The sequence below is a fragment of the Vicugna pacos genome, chromosome 6 (genome assembly GCF_048564905.1).
Source record: "Vicugna pacos chromosome 6, VicPac4, whole genome shotgun sequence".
NCBI lineage: Eukaryota > Metazoa > Chordata > Mammalia > Artiodactyla > Camelidae > Vicugna > Vicugna pacos.
The window spans coordinates 52,617,880-52,638,786 of NC_132992.1; the positions used below are offsets into that span (position 1 = coordinate 52,617,880).

The 20,907-nt window shown below is 45.2% G+C and overlaps 2 protein-coding genes across 3 annotated transcripts in view; one reads left to right on the top strand and one right to left on the bottom strand.

The window, feature by feature from the left end:
- Nucleotides 1-212: 212 nt before the first annotated feature.
- LOC102533300 (ferritin light chain-like) lies at nucleotides 213-726 on the top strand. The gene is made up of 2 exons (XM_015235489.1): nucleotides 213-317; nucleotides 460-726. The coding sequence occupies exons 1-2, from the start codon at nucleotides 213-215 to the stop codon at nucleotides 724-726; spliced, it is 372 nt and encodes a 123-aa protein (XP_015090975.1).
- A 1,397-nt stretch (nucleotides 727-2,123) lies between these two features.
- The window catches only part of VCPKMT (valosin containing protein lysine methyltransferase), a 31,691-nt gene continuing 12,907 nt past the window's right edge, over nucleotides 2,124-20,907 (bottom strand). The window contains exons 7-8 of one of the 2 annotated variants that reach the window (XR_012073590.1): nucleotides 5,630-5,718; nucleotides 2,124-3,032 (exon numbers count right to left, since the gene is read on the bottom strand). The gene's annotated coding sequence lies outside the window, so the exon portion shown is untranslated. Of the gene's footprint in view, nucleotides 3,033-5,381; nucleotides 5,719-20,907 lie in introns of those variants that run through there. The other variant, XM_072963020.1, reaches the window with a different exon arrangement.

Genomic DNA, 20,907 nt, shown 5'->3' on the forward strand with positions numbered 1-20,907 from the left:
CCTTCTAGAGCATTTGGAGGGAACCAATGTGTTTGGAGGATGCCCCTTCACCAGCCTCTAACCACCCTTCAACCTCTTTTGCGGTTACAACCTTTGGAATCAACCTTGGACATCCTCTGTCGTGTCCCCGCAAACCAGTGAACACAGTTTTTTGAGCTTAGCTCTAATTGCCAACCACACGCTCCTGGGTTCATCAGAATTATTCCACCGACATGGACGCCGCTGCCAACCGCCTGGTCAGCCCGCACATGCAGGCCTCCCAGACCTACCTGTCCCTGGGTGTCTACTTCGACCGTGAGGATGTGGTTCTGGAAGATGTGGGCCGCTTCTTCTGAGAGCTGGCCAGGGAGAAGCACGATGGCCCTGAGCATTTCTTAAAGATGCAAAACCAGGACCGAGGCTGCGCCCTCTCCCAGAATGTGCAGAAGCTGTTTCTGAGATGAGTGGGATAAAATCCAGGACGTGATAGGAAACACCAAGATCGTGGAGAAGAACGTGGACCCGGCCCTTTTGGATCTGCGTGCCCTGGGTCCTGCCCGGGCAGACCCCCAGCTCCGACTTTCTGGAGGCCACGCCCTAGCTGAGCAGGTGAAATTCATCGAGGAGATGGGTGGCCACTGGACTAACCTCCCAGGCTGGCGGCCCCCAGGCGGGGCTGGGCGAGTAGTTCTTCCAAAGCTCACCTGCAAGCATGACGAGGAGCTGCCGGAGCCCAGTGGACTTTGAGGAGCTCCTCTGCATCCCCTTGGCATCAGGGCTTCTGCCTGAGCCTCTCTCTGTAGCCACTGGAAAGCTCTTTAGCCACCCTGGAGCCCTCTCCCAAGCCTTGGACTGAATGGAAATAAAGCTTTTTGAAAGAACAAACCAAAAAGTCTATGGCCTCCTAAGTCCCTTTGCCAAAATGCTTGTGGCTGAACTGACTTTGCAAGCTCAGTCTTATGCTGTCTACCATCTTGTACCCAGCCATGCTGTAAATTGCCATGTGTTCAGCAAAAGTAAAATTAAGAGAGAGAGAGAAGGAGAGAAAGAGAGAAAGCTATTTAAATAGTGCAGATACTTCTGCCTGCTATTCCACTCAGGGAAGGGATCTGAATCTGCTGTTCCCAGTGGGTCTCGGTTCCTGCCTCCTCCTCGCTGTGTAAGAACTAGCCGGGCTTTGTGCAGTTCAAGTTCAGCCCCTAGGCACAGGCCAACCTGGGCTCCACTGAAGAGACAATATTCTCTCCCAACACTGGAGAGAAAGCTGGTCCTGTTGGGCTTCGTGAGAAATGGTGTCATGGTCTCGAACATGGCAACTTATGACCAGATTTCCCTGGGGCATCTGGACCAGCCTCACGGTCTTTAGAGCCTGAGCCCAGATGTGATGTGCCTCTGCCGTAATAACTGCCAGCACAGGAGACAGGCTGAAGGAAAGAACCCATTCAGCACAGCACACGTGTTTAATTACCCTTTGGTGATCATCTTGTGGGCAGGGGAGTATGGAGAGAATGAAACTGGAACGAATCTATACATCACTGGACTATAAAAATCATTAAAATATCGACAAATTTAAAGACTTAATGACCCAGCAAAGATGGAAAATATGCTTAAATGCGGATCTCAGTCATTAAAAATGCATCTTGCATGCCACATTTACCTCTCATGAAAATGGGGGGAAAATACACTTAGGGCAAGATCGCTAAAAGAGCGCGTTAGAAAAGCAAATGACGATGCTCACTGAGTGCCCAATGAGGCAAGAACGCGCACGTGCTCAGGGAGTCTTTCTGTGGAGGCCGGTGGCTCTGTCACCATTTAAAGCTGCAGCCAATTCACCACTTCAGAGACTTCCGAACTATGCAAGATGCAGGAAGCACTCTCCTCCTAGGGAAAGATGCCAGAAAGGGTCTGGCAGGGCAGAAGTGCCAAGGGGTAAGGCTGCTGGAGAAATGTATATGGCGAGGAACGCTGAGGCGAGCAACTTACCAGAAGAGACCAAACTAGTCTCATACCGAAGCATGGTTTTATGTTTTTTTTTTTTTTTTTTTTTACCAGCCCTTAGTTTCTGTATTAGTTTGCTAGGCTACTGCAACAAAGTAACAGAGTCCAGGCAGTTTAAAAAACAGATATTTATTTTTTCCCGGAGGTGAGAGGTCTGAGATCAAGGTGCTGGCAAGGCTGGTTTCCTGTGAGGCCTCTCCTTGGCCGCCTTCTCCCTGTGTCTTCACATCAACTTCCCTCTGCCTGTCTGCGTCCATATCTCTTTTTATAAGGACACCAGTCATACTGGATTAGGGCCCACCCTAAAGACCTCATGCTAACTTAAATTACCTCTTTCAAGACTCAGTTTCCAAATCAGTCACATTCTAGGGGGCTGGTTCTTAGGACTTCCACATATAAATTTGGGAGAGGGCACAATTCAAGCCATAACAGTTGCTAAGTGATGATAACCCATCCAAAAGGAGGCTTGAGGTGGAGGGGTTGTTTTATTTTATAGAGAAAAGTAAAAGCTCATGGTGTGTGGAGTGGCTTCTGCCTGTCTAAGGTGTTTGACTCAGTGAAACTCCAGCTTACAAGGACTCCCATCAGCATGGACATGGGCGGAGAGGGGCAGATGTCAGGGCTGGGAGCCATGAACCAGTTTGTGATCTTCAGCAAATAACACACCCCTCCCAAACCTCAATTTCCTCATTTGTGAAACAAAGGAGTGATGTGGGTGAGCTGGATGTGGTGACTGCCACCCCAGCCCACTTCTTCAAGCCGTCCTGTGTGCAGAGACAAGAAGACAGAAAACTGCCCTTCTCAGGTCCCTTTCCAGCTGGAGTTCTGGTTATGAATCAGGTTCCCCCCACCCCACTACCATAAGAGGCACTGGTATGAGACTGGGAAACAAACTGAAGCAAGGCTGCCTTCCTGTTGCCCTTTCTACCCGCCAATCCAATCGGAAAGGAGGTGTGGAGGCTGGAGTCAGCATTCCAGGAGGAAGGGCTCCAAGAGCAGTCGTGGGGATGAAGCGCCGCAGGGTAGTGCCCCCCGGAATCTCTCCCGAAGAGATGCTGGCAAAAGACGAAAAACGTGCACAAGCATGTTCATCGCTGCACTGTTCTAACAGAAAAGGACTAGTAGCAACCCTAGTGGCCGTGAACAGGGAATTGGCTGAATAAATGACTACATCCACACACACCATGGAATGTTCCACAGCTCTGCAAAGGAAGAAGAAGGATATTTCCAAACACTGCTGTGAATGTAAACTACTATGTACAGAATAGATACACAACAAGGTCCCACTGTATAGCACAGGGAACTATATTCAATGGCTTGCAGTAACCTGTAATGAAAAAAAGAATATATATGTATAACTGAATCACTATGCTGTACATCAGAAACTAACACAACAACTACACAACTGTAAATCAACTACACTTCATTAAAACAAAATAATCCAAGACTGCTATGGAGTCATCTTCAGGACATACAGTTAAGTGAAAAAAACAAAGGAGCAAAAAGGCATATACCATTTAGAAAGGGGACATAGCTATGTATATTTAAAAGAAATCTCAGAAGAATAAATAGAAAAGCTATTTCCTTTTTTCATAGTAAAAATAAAAAATAATGTGACTAAGGTGTCAGGCCTGGTAGTGAAAGTAGAAACAAAGGGATAAGTGCCTGGGCCTCCTTTCCCACTTAGTTCATGGAGTGGGGAGGGGGAAGCCGCTGGCGTCGGGGAGGGGAGGGGAGAGGAGGGCGGGGGAGGGGTGGGGGAGAGGAGGGAAATGAGTATTGGCTGAATGGCTGCCATTGTAGCACCTGGGCCAGGCGCTTCAAATACATTTTCTCCTTTAATCATTTACAGTTTCCCTTTGAAGTAGGTATTTTTATTACCCCCAGTTCTTAGATAAGGAGAGGAAAGACCAGTTTCTGTCTCGTCACACATTCCCAGAGTGTGGTAACAGGCCTGGCCGCAATAGAGGGGTCAGGTCCCAGCCAGGACCTCTCCCCAGCTTCCCATCCTCTCCCATCTACCTGCAGAGGGAGGGAGGGATGGGCTCTAAGCCACCAGCTTTCACTTTGATTGCATATTAAAATCACCTGAGGAGCTTTAAAAATCACTGATGCTCAGGTCCTTCCCCCAGAGATTCAGACTTAACACATGGGTTGCGGCCTAGCCATGGGGTATTTAGAAGCTCCCCAGGTAATCCTAACGTGCAGCCAAGTTTAAGAACTACCACTCTGAGCTCGTGCTCCTTTCACGTGTGGTTGGTGCCAGAACCATTGGCATCACCTGGGAGCACCCAGACGTACTGAATGAGAAACCTGGGGGAAGTGAAGGGAAGGGGGCCAGTGGCCTGTATTTTCTCAAGCCTTCCACATGATTCTACGTCCCCTAAAGCTTGAGAATCACTGCTTCAAGCAGCAAGCTAGAGACAGAGCCTCATGCACCATGGTGTGCTTTGTCAACTACCAGACAACTGCTATGTTTATTACCAAGTAAGATGTTTGATGGTTCCAGGCAATGAGACTGTCCAGGCCTTTCCCCCAAGGATGAAACCTCGAGGCCTGTGAGAATGTGTTTAAATGTGTAACTTGGAATCAACTGGAACTCACTGTAGCCTCTGGGAAGGGGAGCAGTATTATCAAAATATGATGGTGCTGCTCGGTAACTATGAACCAAAAGCTGCCAAAGAGGGCCTGGAGGGAGAATACGGCCCCAGGGACAGATGGACCAGGGTGAGTAGCCTGGGTGGCCCAGTGCACTGGCAACCCCACGTGCCAAGGCTCCTCGACTTGAGTGGTGTCTTAATTTCCAAAGGCTGCTGAAACAAATGAATAAACTTAATGACTCAAAGCAACAGACACCTATTCTTTCACAGTTTTGGAGGACAGCAGTTGGAAATCAAGGTATCGGCAGGGTTGGTTCCTCCTGGAAGGTCTGAGGAAGGGTCTGTTCCATGCCTCTCCTGGCTTCTCCTGCCCGCGGGAAACCCTTGAGGTTCTTTGGGTTTGTGGACAAACTGCTCCAATCTCTGCCTTTGTCTTCACATGACCTTCCCCTGTGTCTCAGATTTCCCTCTCCTTTCTCTTATAAGGACAATCATTGGATTTAGGGCCCACCCTAAATCGGGGATGACCTGATCTCAAGATCCTTCACTTAATCACATCTGCAAAGATTCTATTTCCAAGTAAGGTAGGTGTTTACGGTGGGGCGGGGGGTGGTTAGGATTTGGATGTATCTTTTGGTGGGAAACAAAGTGGGAACAAGTGGGAAACAAATTCTGCTTTCTCACAGCTTCCTTCTCTAATGCTGATTCTTAGCAGAGGGATATTTATTATCTGAGACACCTCCATTTCCCGCAGGGCAAACACAGTGGGCCTGGAATACAGCTCTAGTTCCTGTCTTCACAGAATTCGCCATCATACAAAGTGCTTTCATGTGTGCCAGCTGAAGCCTTGCCACAGAGCCGTGACATCTCTGTGCTACTATAGAGGAAGAAGCTGAGGCTCAGGGTGGCTGACTGGCCCAAGCTCTCAGAACCAGGAAGGGGTAGTCCTCCCACTCAAATTGTGCTGCCCCTTCTGCTGGGATCAGCTGTGAGCAGGAGTCAAGGCTGAGCCTGACTGTCTTCCAGAAAGTGGGGGCCGAGGGAGCTCTTACCTGAGACCAGTAGTGGAATCAAGACCCAGTTCATGAGGGATGGTCTGGGCACTCTTTTCTGTTTCCCATGATCTCCTTCAACGCCCGTTCTACAAACACAGAGAGCCTTGTGTGTGGCCGGCACGTAGCCTTTGGGAGGAACTCAATAAATGTGGATAGAATGATTTTTTTGTTTGCTTCTGGCCCTAGCTCAGCAGGAAACTTGTTTGGTACACACAGTCAAGTATAATACACCTATTTCCGGGACTTAATCCAGGGGACCTACAGACACACTTTGAGAAGCAGTGGGCTCTGACACCAGTCTCCTCGCTCTTGTCAACTCAAAAATGGATGAAAATCTGGGACCAAGAGGCCGGGAGACTGGCGTGGGTGCTGCTCCCTTCAGGCGGGTGTCTAATTTTCCATGAGTTCCACATGATCTGGTCAGTGATGTGATGTCGGCATCATCTTTAGGGCTTCATGCCTGAGCCCAGAGTCTCAGGTTTGCTGGTTCACCTCAGCCATGGCTGCTGCTGCCTCTGCTAGGAATTTAGAGACACACATGGCTTGAACGACCTTGGCCTCCCAGCTCACGACTCCTGCCTCCCTGTCCTCCGTTGCCAGCTTTCAGCCCTTAGCTTTCCAGCCACCAGCATGACTCTCCCACCATCACGTCAAGCTCCAAAATTTAAAAAAAATCCACCTCACTTCCCCTTCTGGAGGGTTCCCCTTTCTAACTTTTCCCATCTGCTTAAAGTCACCACCCAGAAGACGGACGTCACTGCGTGGCCCCTCCACACCTCTTTCACCATGATGAGACCGGCCACGTGCCGGATGCTAACTCACTGATCTCCCCAGTAATCCAGGAAGGTGGGGACAGTTTTATTGTCCTAATTTCATAAGTGAAAAAGAGAAGCTTAGAATGATTCAGGGCCTGGAGGCCACACAGCCTCAAGGCAGCGATCAGAAGCCAGCCTGTGCTCATTGCCCTCTGCGGTGATTCAGTCTGAGTCAGGCTCCTTTGGTGACTCCCAAAATGCTGCTCTCTCCCACCTTTGCTAGCGCTGCCCTAGTGCAGGCCTTCATCAGCTCCTTCCTGAATAGTGATAGCAGCTTTCCAGCTATCCTCTGCATCTACCCTTTTCTGCTCCAATGTGCCTGTGTCCAATGGCTTTATATTTCTTTTATGTCTCCCACAGTGCCTGGCCCAGGACTGGATGTGGGGCAGACACTCAGCGCATCTTGTTAATAGAATGAAATGGGCCTGGTGCAGGAGAAAATTTATTTTCTAGCATCTAAATATGATTTCTGATTAGGCTAGGTGTCACCTACTGGTGCCTTGAGAGGATGTGGTAAAATCATACCGGGTACAGACTAGGTCAGTGATGCAATTGGCTTGTTACCATCCTTAGTAATGAAGGATGAAGATGGAACTTACACAGGAGATTCATAGCTAAGCTGCAACACTTACTGTGGCTTTAATCTTCTCCCCTGACAGGTCTATAGCCAGTCAGTTTCTCTACTACTGTGCAACTTCAAGTGAGGACAGAAAGTCCCAGGGTGTTCATTACCTACACACCAAACCCTCCAGCCTAGGAGCTACAAGTCAAAGGAATTGCTGGATTCTCAGGTGACTTGGATGAAAAAAGTCAAGTAACTTTAGCTTAATCTGACCTAGATATGCACACCTTAAGGTGTACATTTCAGAGGGGAAGGTAGATTTTACAGAGATGAGTTCTATGTGCTTATCTGATGTAATCAGCTAAGTGTACCCTCTTGTCCACTAAGCACTTCAAAATACTTCGACAAATGTGACTGCTCTGTTTCATATTCATCATCATTTGACTTACCTGTTATACCACCCAGCAAAGCTTCTCATTTTTATATGAAAATCTAGTCAGATAACAAGGGTTCAAGACAGCATTTCAAATTCCTTCTCACTGAGAGCAATTTCTTGCAACCTCTCCATGATAATTTGGAAATAGTGATTAAAATTTAAATACAAATATGCTTTGACCTAACAGTTCTACTTCTAGGATTTTTTTCCTCATGGATAATAAAAACAACAAGACCAAGCCAGAACAAAAATACACATGCGCATGTGTAAACATTTCTTTCAGCATTATTTGTAAATGCATAGGGCTAGATACCATTAAAGTTCTTTCATAGATGATGCTTAAGTAAATTATGATACATCCAAACAATGAAATTTTATGAAGTCATGAGAAAGAATGAGGTAAATCTTTATGTGATAATGTTGAACACGGAATGTGCTACAAGATACGTTAAGTTAAAAAAACAAATGCACAGAGGAGTGGGTGTATATAGCATGTAGTGTAGCGTGTCATACGTTTCCTTGTGTATAAAAAGGGTATCAAAGCATTCACCTGTTTATTTAACACTAAATTACTGCTAAGTGTTTCTTCTCCATGTATTTACTTGCCTTTGATTTGTATTAATTTGCCTTTATTATAAATTTTTGAGGACTTGGTATATAAATTACCTTGTTCTAAGAAGCAATGTTGCCAACATCTCTGAGTCAAAAGGTGAAAGGGGATTAAGATCGAGGTGACTCATATCCTCAGGGAAAAATCAATGGAATAGATTTGATACTATCGCGTCCTTTATTAACCTCCTCCTTGAAATAGCCCATTCCCTTTAAGCTGGTACTGGTGGGTTCTTGAGTGTGGGTTCGTGTAAGTATCCTTTTGAAATATATGTAATACTGAGCCTGGTGCTGGTTTCTTAAACCATTTGTGGACTGAAAAGCAGAGCTGCGTTCTGATTTTAATCCAGCAGAGTAAAGTCAGGGGTGAATACTGGACAGTATATTAAAAAAGATCCCACCTATGTTTCCAGGGAATTTCCAGACCAATAGTATGGTGGAGGCAGCTGGACTAAGCATGAGGGGCCGTGAGACTCAGCCCCATACACTTAACCTTGAATTAGTAACGCAATGGGAAGTATATGTTCATGAGGAATGTCGAAATGGTTCCTCGTCTCTTGCATTTGGTACCTTAACTCTTCCCCAGGTGGTAAAGCGCAGTGGGCAGGAGCAAGGCTTACAGCCAGAGTTCGAGATTTGGTCCTGGTGATGCCATTTATTAGCTATTTGACCTTGAATAAGTTACTCTCTGATCTTAGTTTTTTCATCTGTAGTATGGGGGTAATTCTAACACCCATCTCCTAAGCTTGTCATGATGATTAAAGAAGTAAACAGGCAAAATACATACCAAGTACTTAACTGATGCTACGACATCCTTAAAAACTAATCTATGTCAGGAAAAAAAATCACATTTCTGTCTAGTAAGCATTAAAAGCTTCAAACCCCTCACCGCCCCTCCTCCCCTCTCCAAGCTCCCTGAAGCCATGAATTAAAAGAACAGACATGATCTTTGTCTCCTAAATTCAACAGAGCAGGTTTTCCTAAGCAGTGTTGTCTACTGCAATGCAAATTAATGTAAACTATACATTTTATCTCAAAATCATTTCAGAATCCCACAGTAATTAATTTCAACCCCAGACTTGCCTTCTTACTTAATTATTAGTTCTTCTCTCAGGAGTCAAGAATGTAGCGCTCTAATTCATTTATAAAAAAGTTTAGGTGCCCACTTTGGTGGTGGCGTCTGAAAGAATCCAACAGAGCACTTGAGTTGATGTGTTAGAAATCCCCATCTGCTGCTGTAGAACAGAGATACCATCTCAGTGGAGTTTCTAGGCTGAAAGCATGGCAGTTTCCCTACTACCTTGGCAGGAAATGGGGTTCCAGGAGAGAAGGTAGCTGTGGGATCCCAAGCAAACTCTCGCCTGTCTGGACCTGAGTTTCACCTCTAAAACAAAGGGATTGAATTAAGTAGTGTAGTAGTTCTTTCCAGTCCAAAAGACTCTGGGTAGATATGAACCCTGTCCCAGGAAGCTGGGCTTTTTTTTTTTTAAACAAACAAACAAACAAACAAACAAACAAAAGCTATACTGAAACACTACCCTTTGACTCCAACATTGCCACCACACACCTAAACACACAGACACGGTGAAATAAGACGACAGCTCCTTTGGGGGAAGGGCATAGCTCAAGTGGTAGAGCGCATGCTCAGCACCCAACAGGTCCGGGGTTCAATCCCCAGTACCTCCTCCAAGGGAAATCAGTGAAGAAACAAACCTAATTACCACCCCCTCAGAAAACAAAGAATACGAGTAATACAGCTCCCACTTACTGAGTGCTGAGTGCCAAGTGCTTCATATACAACGTTACACCGATGCTCACAATAAATCTTCGATGTAGCTATTAACTTTTCAGATACTCAGAGAGGCCAAGGGGAAGGCCAAAGTGGGAGCCTAGATTCTTCTTTGTAAAAGAGGAACCAGGACTGGATAGCTAAGGCCCCTTCCAGCTCTATACCATTCTCTAAGTCTAGAGTCATTGCATTCTCAAGCTTTCCAGGTCAGCCACATTTAGGGTGGTGGTCCTGGAACTGGGCAATTCCAGTGGGTTCTTCCTGACATCCTAAGTGTGAAAGGCATTGTCATCTTTGGATTCCCACTTGCCGAATTTGCTTTGTGTTGGCCGTGCTGGTTTTATGAAGCAGTACCTGAGTTCTCTCAGAGTCTTTGAGAGCCTCCAAGGCAGAAGATTCTGTACATTTGATTCAGAACCTCCTCCCTTTATCTCAAAAACTCAGCCCCCTCACAGTTTTACTCAGGAGAGACTCAGCTGAGTTCCCCTCCTGTGGGTTTTCAGCTTGCGTCAGGCTGCTGGGCAAGGCTGAACCAGCGCGCGGAGTGAGGTGACCTCACTTTCAGTGTCTGGTTTCAAAGCACATATTTAAGTCTCTGATTCTACTGCAGCTGCACATTTTCTGAGCCTTTATCTTCCATCCCTGCCTGAAGCATTTCAGTCTACCAGGCCAAGCTCCCTCTCTCTCACACACGCATACTCACATTCCCATTCATTCTCTATCTCTTTGAAGATGTTTCATTGTTGAAAATAAACACATCAAAATTAAGACGGTTCCCTGTGACAAGAAAGCACATACAGAAGTGAAAGCCAGAGTTCTTAAAACCTCAGTCATTAACGAATGTCTTTGGAACCATTCTCTTTACAGGGCTGAGAGCTACAATAAATAGAACTCATCAGAGACTCAGACATACTCAGAATGAGAAACACACACGTTTATTACGAGCAGCTGCCTTCGTCTGAGTTGCTGGAGGGGTGCGGGGGAAGGCTGGCATTCATTCACTGCTCTGGAAAAGCCTGATGTCGACAGCACCAGAGGAGCAAGTTCCCCGCGCCCTGCGCGGTGCCCACGAGGCAGCAATGCCACACAGGCAGACACAGCCTCTCCGGGGGGCTGGGCCACCAAGAGACCCAACACAACCCCGCACCCTCTTTTCTTGGCCTCGGGCCTCTTGCAGGTGGGTGGGGCCATGTGGGAGGACTTCCTGAGCATCTCCCCCAAGGCCCTCCCAAGAAACAGTTCAAGGGCCTAAATTTGGGGCCTGCCTTCTATATGGGAGAGTGGCAGGACCCAGCCAGGCTGCCCCTCAGGCATTAAAATCCGACCATTTGCAAAAGGAAGGTGCCACTTTACTTCTGGCTGGGCCATCACTTGGGTGGGACTTTCCCCCAGATGGTTTTGAGCAAATAGAAATACAGAGCACCCAGCTGTATCTAAATTTCGGATAACAAATATGTTTCGGTATAAACATGTCCCCAGTACTGCAAAGGGCATGCTTATACTAAAACAGTTTTTGCTATTTGTCTGAAATTCAAATAGAACTGGGTGTGCTGTATTTTATCTGGCAACCATACTCCCCTTACAATCTTCCCTCCTGCTAGGCCTTCCCAGGGAGTGTTTACTCTTGCTGTGTGCTCTCAAGCAGAAAGCTGTTCAGTTCTGATTCTCCTGGGATTTCTGGTGAAGCAGCAAAGACTTCAAGCCACGTCTCCTGAATAAAATTTCCAAAGGTAGGACCCAGAAATATACATTTTATCAAGTTGTTATCTAGGTGATTCTGATGCACGTTTCTATCAGATGTCTACTGCTTTTAAATAAATTTCCCTAAAACACAGGCTGAAAACAACCAACATTGATTATTTCAGTTCACATGGGTCTGGAATTTGGGATTGATTTAGCTTTGTGATCCTGGCTAAGGGTCTCCCATGACGCTGCAATCAAGGTGTTGGTTCAGGCTCCAAACATCTCTGGACTGCACTGGCGCTAAAGAATCTGTTGCCAAGCTCAGGCTGTGGCTGGCTATTAGCTGGAAACATCAGTTCCTCACCACATGGGTTGCTGGCTTTTCCCAGAACTAAGGATGGCTGAGGGGTGAGGCCGGTGGGGGTGGGGAGAGAGAAAGACAGACTCCTCAAGACAGATCCAAATCCGGACTACTCAAGGGGAGGGAATTACACAAGGTCGTCCATACCAAGAGCATCATGAAGCAGGAATCACCTGGGCCCATCTTAGAGGCTGTCTGCCGCCATACTCAAGTCTGAGAATGACTGTTACAGATAAGTCCTCAACATACTGCCACCAAAGCCACATTTTCAAAATGAGAGCCAACGTTCTTCTTCACTTATTTTTCTCCCTGTTTGCATTCCTCCTCTCCATATGCCCCTTGGGGATTTGAGACAACAATAACGAGGAAGGAAGAAAAAGTAAGAGAAAAATAGTCAAAATGACAATCTTAGGAGAGTAGCGAAATGTTAAATTTTAAAATGCCTGCAAATATTGCTTAAGCAGGAGGAAATTATATGCAAATCCCAAGCATACATAGCTCTGAACTCTTAAAAAATCTTAGCACTCAATGTGACTCTGGAAGAATCTCCTATGAGGACTTCTGGAAATATACTACTTAGGGTGACTAGGTATCCCAATTTGCCCAGGCCTCTCTCACATCCTGGAAAAACCTTACGGTCTCAGGCAAATTGAGACGGTTGGTCACCTTAACATGGAGCCAACGAGAAATCACATCAACCACTCTGCTCCTATCTACAGACTGAGGGTCTATCTTGAGATGAAGTGGAGAGAGTGTGGGCTTTAAGCAAGAAGCCCACCAATGTGTGCCCTCAGCTGTGACCTTAAACTATCTTACCTAGAAGACAGGTACCATAAATGTGCTTCAGTGAAGCTGAAGTATAATGATGCACATGGAAGTGCCTTATAAACCAAGAGTTGCTGGAAGATGCTCTTCACTGCTCTTTTGAAGAGAAGACCCTGATCCTGGCATGAAAGGTGGGACCAAAAATGCCACCCCTTTATGCTTTTGCAAACAGATCTGTCATTTTCTCTTTCAACTGGGTGGCTATGCTGACCTCCTGAGAAGTGAACACAGTCCACAAAAGCCACAGGAAACACCTTTAATTTTCATTTTAATTCTCAATTTAATCTCCAAATTAATTTACACTGTTTCCTCTAGAAAATGCTATGCTACCAAAAAGGACAGTCATCTCTATTGTATCCTCAATGACAAATTTCCCAGCAAATCTGTGCTAAGTCTTGACAGAAAAGACATGATTCATTTTTCACAGCTCCAAGGGTGTGATTCCCTCCTCTCGGGAGAAAACCTGTCACCATCAATGCACCTCCCCTCACCCTCCTCCACCTCCATTCCTCAAGGCTTGGGAGATTTTTTGTTGCTGGTGGTGGTGAGAAAGGCAGTAGTCTGTAAATTGTGTGGAAGTGCTCATTCCCTTTTATTTTTCTTCTGCCTTTACCAGTTTTGGGCAGGCCTGCATATTTATATGATGCAAAATCTCAAAATCAAATTAGGTAATGCCATTTTGAATGGGCTCTGGTTTTCTTTGAGGTGGGTCAATTACCAAGAATAGCTATGATGTGTTTTTCTGTCCACTGTTCTCTTCCACCCACCCCTGTACCTGGCGGTGAGTCCCAGGTATCCAACACAGATGCTGGTCTGATTATGATGCAGAAGAAAGCCCATCTGGTCTGGTCTGCTCTGCTCCCTGCCACTTCACAGCCATATCACCCAGTCTCAATGGGAAGAATGATAGCTGGCCTTCCCACAGCAAGGGGTGGTTTGCAAGGATCAAATCAGACTGATGGAAATGAAAGACCTTTAAAAATCTCAGAGTGCCATGTAAATATAAGGTATTCAGTTTTTATTAAGAGTCCTTTCTCTGACGTGCCTCGGAGTATTATTATTTGCACTGTTTACTAGCTGAGACTTTCTACTTACTGACCTTAGCAAGCTTGCCTCATAATAATAGTAATCTGAACACTGCCACAAAGCTGTTGCCTTACGGTTTCTGTTTTATAGTTTTAACCCTTAAGAGGCTGATTTTTGCCCCTGCACTTTAGACTGGTCTCCAAGCTGTGTCCTTTCCTTGATACTCAAGATGGTGATCCTTTAGTTTATGAAGTATTTAGCTTTTCATTTTTTTACCATCTCTCCATAAATACAGAGTGTTTAAAAATCTATTTTTGAAGTCATCAGTAAATAAAACTGATTTCACCTCTATTTCTTAAGTCATTACCTCAATAAAATAGATTTTTTAAAAAATAAGCAATGCTTAAGCAAACCTTAAACAAGTAGTATAATTAAAGAGATTATAAACACATTTTTCCCCCTGGTTCATTAAGTTGCATGCAAGCTTACAGTTAATATATAATTAAAATATTACAACCATATCAAAAGAAATGACAAAAAGAAAAAAAAAGTTCACCCACAACACTACCAGCCTGATACAAGTGAATACACTGAAAATGAAACTAAGTTCATTGTTTCACTAGAGCATTTTTCCTCTGAAGGAGACAGGATGGGAGAGTAGGACTCAAAGACTCAACCTTCTCCAGGACATCTGGGGAGTAGAGGTTTGGGTAAGTGCCACACATAGGCTCTCTCAGGATATTCTTAATTCTTCTGGGCAAAGACACTGTGCAGGTTAATTTTATGTGTCAACTTGGCTGGGCCACGGTGCCCAGATATTTGGCCAAACGTTATTCTGGACGTTTCTGTGAGGGGTTTGGGGTTGAGATTTAAATTGGTGAACTTTCAGTAAAAACGGATTCCCCTCCCTAGTATGGGTGGGCTTCACCAATCAGTTGAAGGTCTAAACAGAACAAAAAATTTGAGGGCCCCAACTGAGTCCTTTTCTCAGCCTTGATTTCTTCATTTAAAAAACTGAAAGCAGTTTGTAAACATTGCTGTATAATGTCTGGTGTTATATTTACTCTTCATATTTCCTAAATTCATAGTAGTAGCTAACATTTGAGGACTTTGTATGTGCTAGGTTCTGTCATATATATTATTTCATTTACTCCACCCAACAATCTCATGTGGTGAATAGCAGTATTGATCCCATTTTACAAATGAAGAAACCGAGGTACAGAGAAGGTAAGCCTTAGGTCACACAGGTGGGACACAGCAGAGCTGGGACTTATACCTAGATCTATCACAACTAGAGAATGTTCTCCCTAATGATTCGCTCTATGACCTTGAGGAGTTATTGAACCATTTTAAGTTCTGATGTTCTCGTATGTACCATGGGATACCTGTCTATTTCCCGATCCTGCTGTGCAGGGAATCACATTTGGGGAGGCATCCAGCACAGTGCCTGGCGTGCACTCAGCGTGCAACGAGAATTTCCACTACGGACCCCCAGGTCCTGCACTGCCAGCCTCTTTGCACAGAGGACAGTTGGATCACACCCACACACAGGGGAAGCAGCCAGACTTGCTAGAGATCAATGACCCATCTGCTACATTTATCAAAATCTCGTTTTAAGAAATGTTCTTCCTGAAAAGTCAATGAATTTGAACACATTTTTTATGTTAAGACTTTCAATATGTTACAGGAATACCTTCTGCTTGATTGTATTTATGAGAAGTCTAATTTACTCTAACTCAAGCCTTCTGGAAAACTGAAGATTCCTTAAAATGCTAATGAAATACACCTACAAGATTACTGTTAGCTTGCTAGGGCTGCCATAACAAAGTTGCATAGACTGGATGGCCTAAACAATAGCTTTGTTTTCTCACATCCTGAGGCTAGAAGTCCAAGATCAACGTGTTGACAGGTTTGGTTTCCTGAGCCTCCCTCCTTGGCTTGCAGATGGCCGCCTTCTCTGTGTCTTCATATCATCTTCCCCCTGCCTGTGTCCAGACCTCCTCTTCTTCTAAGGGCACCAGTCATATTATGAGTTAGGGCCCATCCTAGACCTCATTTTAACTTAATTACCTCTTTAAAGACCCTTTCTCCAAATACAGTCACATTCTGAGGTACTAGGGGTCAGAACGTCAACATGAGAATTTTAGGGGCACACAATTCAGCCCATAAAAAATATGTATTTATTAACTGTGTTCACATTAGAAATAGATTCCAATTTATTGGACATCTTCATAATCATTGACTCTGTATGAAGAATATATTTATATTCACTGACTATATTTTAGAAAAATATATGCATGAATATATTCATATAGAGAGACTCCTTGAAATAAGCTTCCAGTAAAGTGGTTATTTTGGTAAATTTGACAAGTTGGCCATATGGGAAATGATACTTTGTTGAATCCTCTGAGAATTAACTATTGGGCATATAGATTAAGAGCTGATGTAAAGCCAGTGTGAACCAAAATTTAATGGGATTAAGACTATCAAACTGTTCGCTGAGAGAGAAAAGCACCCAATGCCATGATCACCTACTGAAACAAGAGCAGCAGTTGGTTGACGGGGGGCCAGCAAGGGACATGCTGCAGGAGGAAAGCATGGGGGGACTTCCGAACCTGGGGAGGGTCAGTGCTCCTCTGTGGGTAGGCAGAACAAAGGTCGTTGTCACCACCACCACCACCCACATCTGACAGATGAAGAAACACACTCAGACGAGGGACCCGCGCGTGCACTTGCTGCTCGTCAACAGCAGAGACAGGAGTTTGGCCTTCACCCTCTGGCTTCCATCCAGCCCAGGATGCCTCCATCGAACAGTGCTAAAGCAAATCTTTAATCAGGAGAGGGACAGGGTGACCTGAGGGGGCCAGTGTCCTAATCACAGTCAACACTTGGCATTGACTGTTTGGAAAGATGGTAGCAGAACGCTGTGGGAGCTCACAGATGAGTCCAGAGAGTTGTGGGAACTCTCCTGTGTTTGGAGCAGTGTTTCTGGGGAGATGCACAAGCTGGAGCCACTCCATCCTCATCCCTACCAGAGGAGGCTGAGGAGGCTAAAGTACTGGGCTTTCTCTTTACAGAAGCCCATTCTCCTTGCTAGGGTCCCCGTGGAAGGACAGCAAACAATGTTATTCTTTTTGCTACAGAATAACGATGACATTTTTCAAGGCTATCTGGCAAGTTATACCTGTACTCCAGAGTCACTGGTAAGAAAAATAAAGCTGTGGCATTCCTCTAGACTTTTACCAGTTAATTATGAACCTACTCTCAGCCTTTACCCTTTCTTACACACACACACCCCACCATACTCTCTGCTCACATTTCACGGGTCTGGGTACAGATCTTTATCTAAAGTAAAGCCCTGAATTGCTAAGTGGCAATATTAGCTACTAGCTTGGGTCTTACGTTAGCCCTGATCACATTAAGCATGATAAAGGAAGGTAAAATTTACACTAAATTTGACAGTCCCAAGCCCATCTGTATGCAACCTAACATTTAATCTGGTTTCCTATTGGTTGGTAATTTAATTCTCCTACAGCTGCAGCCAATCATCTGTCAATCATCAAAGCTGCCTTCAAAATTAATCCAGATCTCTATTGTGGGAACAGTAAGTGAATGGTTGACTTATGTCTTCCATAAAGTAGCCCTTGTGAGAGTCAGGGATCATTCGGGAAACCCTCCCTAGCCCAGCTCTGCCCTGTCCATCTATTGAGCTTGGCCAGGCCCTTCCAGACCTGTCCCTATGCTACTCTTCCTGTGGGCACCCCCACAGGGTGAAGGCAGGGCAAGTATGTTTCTTACACTGGCCTCTTCACTTTCTGCCACCACACAGAGGCTAGACCCAGGTGTCAGACTCTCCTGAAAGTCACATATCTAAAAGGAATTACAATAAAAGAGGTAAAAAATAAAAACTCTGCACTAAATGTAGGCTTTCCCTTTAACCCAAGGAAAGCAGCAAGTAAATTTTTAACCTAGTCCTGCTCTCCGGATCTCAGACCTGTCCTAATACATGCTGTAACTCTCCCTCTACTTTTCAGGCAGCCCCCTAACCGCAGGGGTTAGTCCTGCCCCAGAATCTACCCGCTCTCCCAAGCAATTCATTTTTCTCAACAAATCATTTTCTCAACTCTAAATAATAACCCCATGATGGGGACAGAGAGCGGGAGGCTTGAACATTTTCCGGGTGCAAAGGTGGTGAGTTCGCTCTCATGTAACACTGCTAAACCACTCCCACAGTGGTTTTTATTTCTTCACTTGCTTTCTGAGTAGTTTTACATGTACTTCTGTAGTTTGATAGTTTAAGATTTCCACAGTATGATCAGCAACCGACACTATTCTAGGGAGCTTGTAAATCAACTGCCAAGATGACTTGGCTGGTTTTCTGGACAAAATAGAGTTAAAAAGCAGATTACTTCTTGGGAAAAGTAATGGTTGAGAAGAATAATAAGATAGGAGTAGGGTTTGAAAGACAGAAAAATTTGAAGGCTCTGTCAGTTAGGACTTGCTCCACTGCAGGGAAGAAAGACCCAAACCCAAACCAGCAGAACATACTTAACTAGGTTATACAACTGGGAGCCCAGAGGGTGCAGCTGGCTTCAGGTATGGCTGCTTTCCGAGGCTCAAACACGTTTTCTTTCTTTGCATCTAGATTCTGTTTTCGTCTGTGTTGATTTTTATTTTGGGGTTTTTATTTTATTCTTAGCATAAGCTACCCCAGGAAAGGGGAAGTACGTCTTTTCCAGGAGGGCTCAGTGGGTTTAGCATGGGTCATGAGACACCCACGTCTGAACAGTGCCTGGGGATGTGAGGCGATTCGGCTGGGCTCGGTCATGGGGCAGGCAGAGGGGTCAGCGTGGCGAGTTCTCGGACAGAAATCTGGTCTTTATCAGTGGGCTGGGAGAAGGTCTGATGGAGGACGTAAGTCATAGCTACAGTTATCCACTATGTGAAAAGATCATGAGCAAAGACAGAAGCAGTGAAGCACATTGTGCGTATCCAGAAAAGTCCATTTTGGTCAAAGAGCAAGAATGAAGTAAAAGGAGATACCCTGAAGAGGTTACTGGATACCAGCATTTCTACTTAACCTGGTGGGCTCTGGTGAGGTTTTTCAGCAGGACGTTGAACAGTTTGGAACTCCAGGTCAGGAGAATGCTCTGCCACCATTGTTTGCACAGATGTGTGTGGAGAGATATTGGAAGTGGGACACATTACAAGAGCCTAAATTAGAGGGAACGAGGCCTGGCCTGAGGCGACGGCAGTAAAAGCAGGAAGGGGGGTAAGGCTGGACTTAGTGCTGGTTGGGCGAGCAGAGAAGTTATCAGGCAGGCAACTGAAGAGGCAAGGCCAGAGCTTACGGGAGAGGTCAGAGCCAGAGGGCCAGAGAGGAACCTACAATCAGCTTGCGGATGGAATCAGGAGACCTGCAAGATTTGTGGAGAGGACAGAGGTGAGCCGTCAAAGGACTGAATTCTGCGGCGCTGGGAGGCAGGCAACAGAGAAGGAGAAGGAACTAAGCATGATGACTGACAAGGAGCAGCCAGACCCTGGGTGGAGGGGAGAAAGTTGAACCTACTTAAGTCAAACAGGAGGGGCGTTCCATCCCCAGAGGAAGCGAATTAGACTCCCATGTTCAGCATCGCTGTTCCCAGTGTTGGGCCGGTAGTCCTCCCAGGTGGACTCACAATCAGAGTCCAATGAGCAGCCACTGATTTAAGGCTTTCTGAGCCCCTGTTATTTCCATTCTGGTGTAACCTGTATTCATTTGAGGACAGAACTTCTTATCATTAGTAACAACATATTCTTTTTTTGGTCTTCTCTAAGTCTTCCGGAATAAGGAGCCAGTTTTAAAATATCTGTCCAAGCACTGCTGAACCACGGACAACTAAACTGTTGACTGGCAGGTGGCATCACTGTGTTGATCTAAGGACAAGTGTACAAAATTTGAATTTGGGACATGAAAGGCAGGTTGGAGGTCTCAGTGTACGAAGTACACAAATGGGAGTTATACAACCAGCAACATATGTGAGAACTGCTTGCCCCTGAAGCCAAGGGAGAAGATATTTTCAAGATTTTTTTCATTAGTTCCTTTTTTCCTGTTATTCCTTGAATTTCCCAGGGTCTTATCTTGAATGTTTTTTTCAATCTGTATATTCACGGTGATCTGTAAGACCTCATCTTTTGCTCTCCACTCTCTCCTCTGTCCTCAAACCTATATATTTAGCTACTTGTTACATTATATCTAACCAGGGCTACAGTGTGTGGTGGTTCAGGCTGTGTACTGAGAAGAGCAACACTGAAAGGTAACACCATCTACACTGTAGATATTACTGTTGTGAAATTAAAGCAAAAAATTAAAACTGTTGATTCCAAAGTTGTACAATTTGTATACACGACAAGTTTCTGACAAATGGCAGTAAATTCTAGAATTCTAATAGTATATTACATTGCTTTTCCAACAGAAAGTATTTTAAAGAAAAGGGACCCACATAACACAAGGGTACTATGTGGATGGGGCAGACCTTGACTCCAGGATGCTCCATCAACACCTACATGACTATTTCTTGTTTAGTCTAGGTCCACAATGGATCTTGAATCCATCCCTTCCTCTCCATTCTCACTGCTACTGCATGAGTTCACCCCACCCCCATCTCTGCCAATTCCTCTTGCCTAGACAATTGTTAACGCTTCCTTCCTGATCTCTTTGCTTCATGCTTCATACCGCACCCCCACAACCCAGATTGCTGTCAGAATGATCTTTCTAAAATGATTTGACCAAGTGATTTCCCAGTCTAATAGCCTCTCATTGCCTATAGAACCCAATTTGACTGGTGGATACAGCATCCAAGACTCTCCATGTCCCTCTCCTGCCCTCCTGCGTACCAACCACTTGCTACAACTACCCTATGTTTCAACAACACTGAAACCACCACATTTGAGGCAGCTGCAGGTGTTTGTTTAGAATACCCGGCAAGTTGTCCAACAGATTCCAATTCATCCTTCAAATATCAACTGTATGGTCCTCTTGTGAAATATTCCCTGATCAATCCCGGCAGAGTTAACCATATCTCCTTTATACTGCCCCTGTGGCTAACTTATACCTTTATTATTTTACTTCTCCCAGAGTGACAATTATTTTTGCATATGTCTATCATATTATGGGTGAGTGAGCAGCT

What these genes read in the sequence shown, in the direction of transcription:
- LOC102533300 (XM_015235489.1), top strand. Translation starts at nt 213, where the DNA reads ATGGACGCCGCTGCCAACCGCCTGGTCAGCCCGCACATGCAGGCCTCC. An exon ending in AGGATGTGGTTCTGGAAGAT is followed by an intron (nt 318 to 459) that starts GTGGGCCGCTTC and finishes GATAAAATCCAG; the next exon opens with GACGTGATAGGAAACACCAA.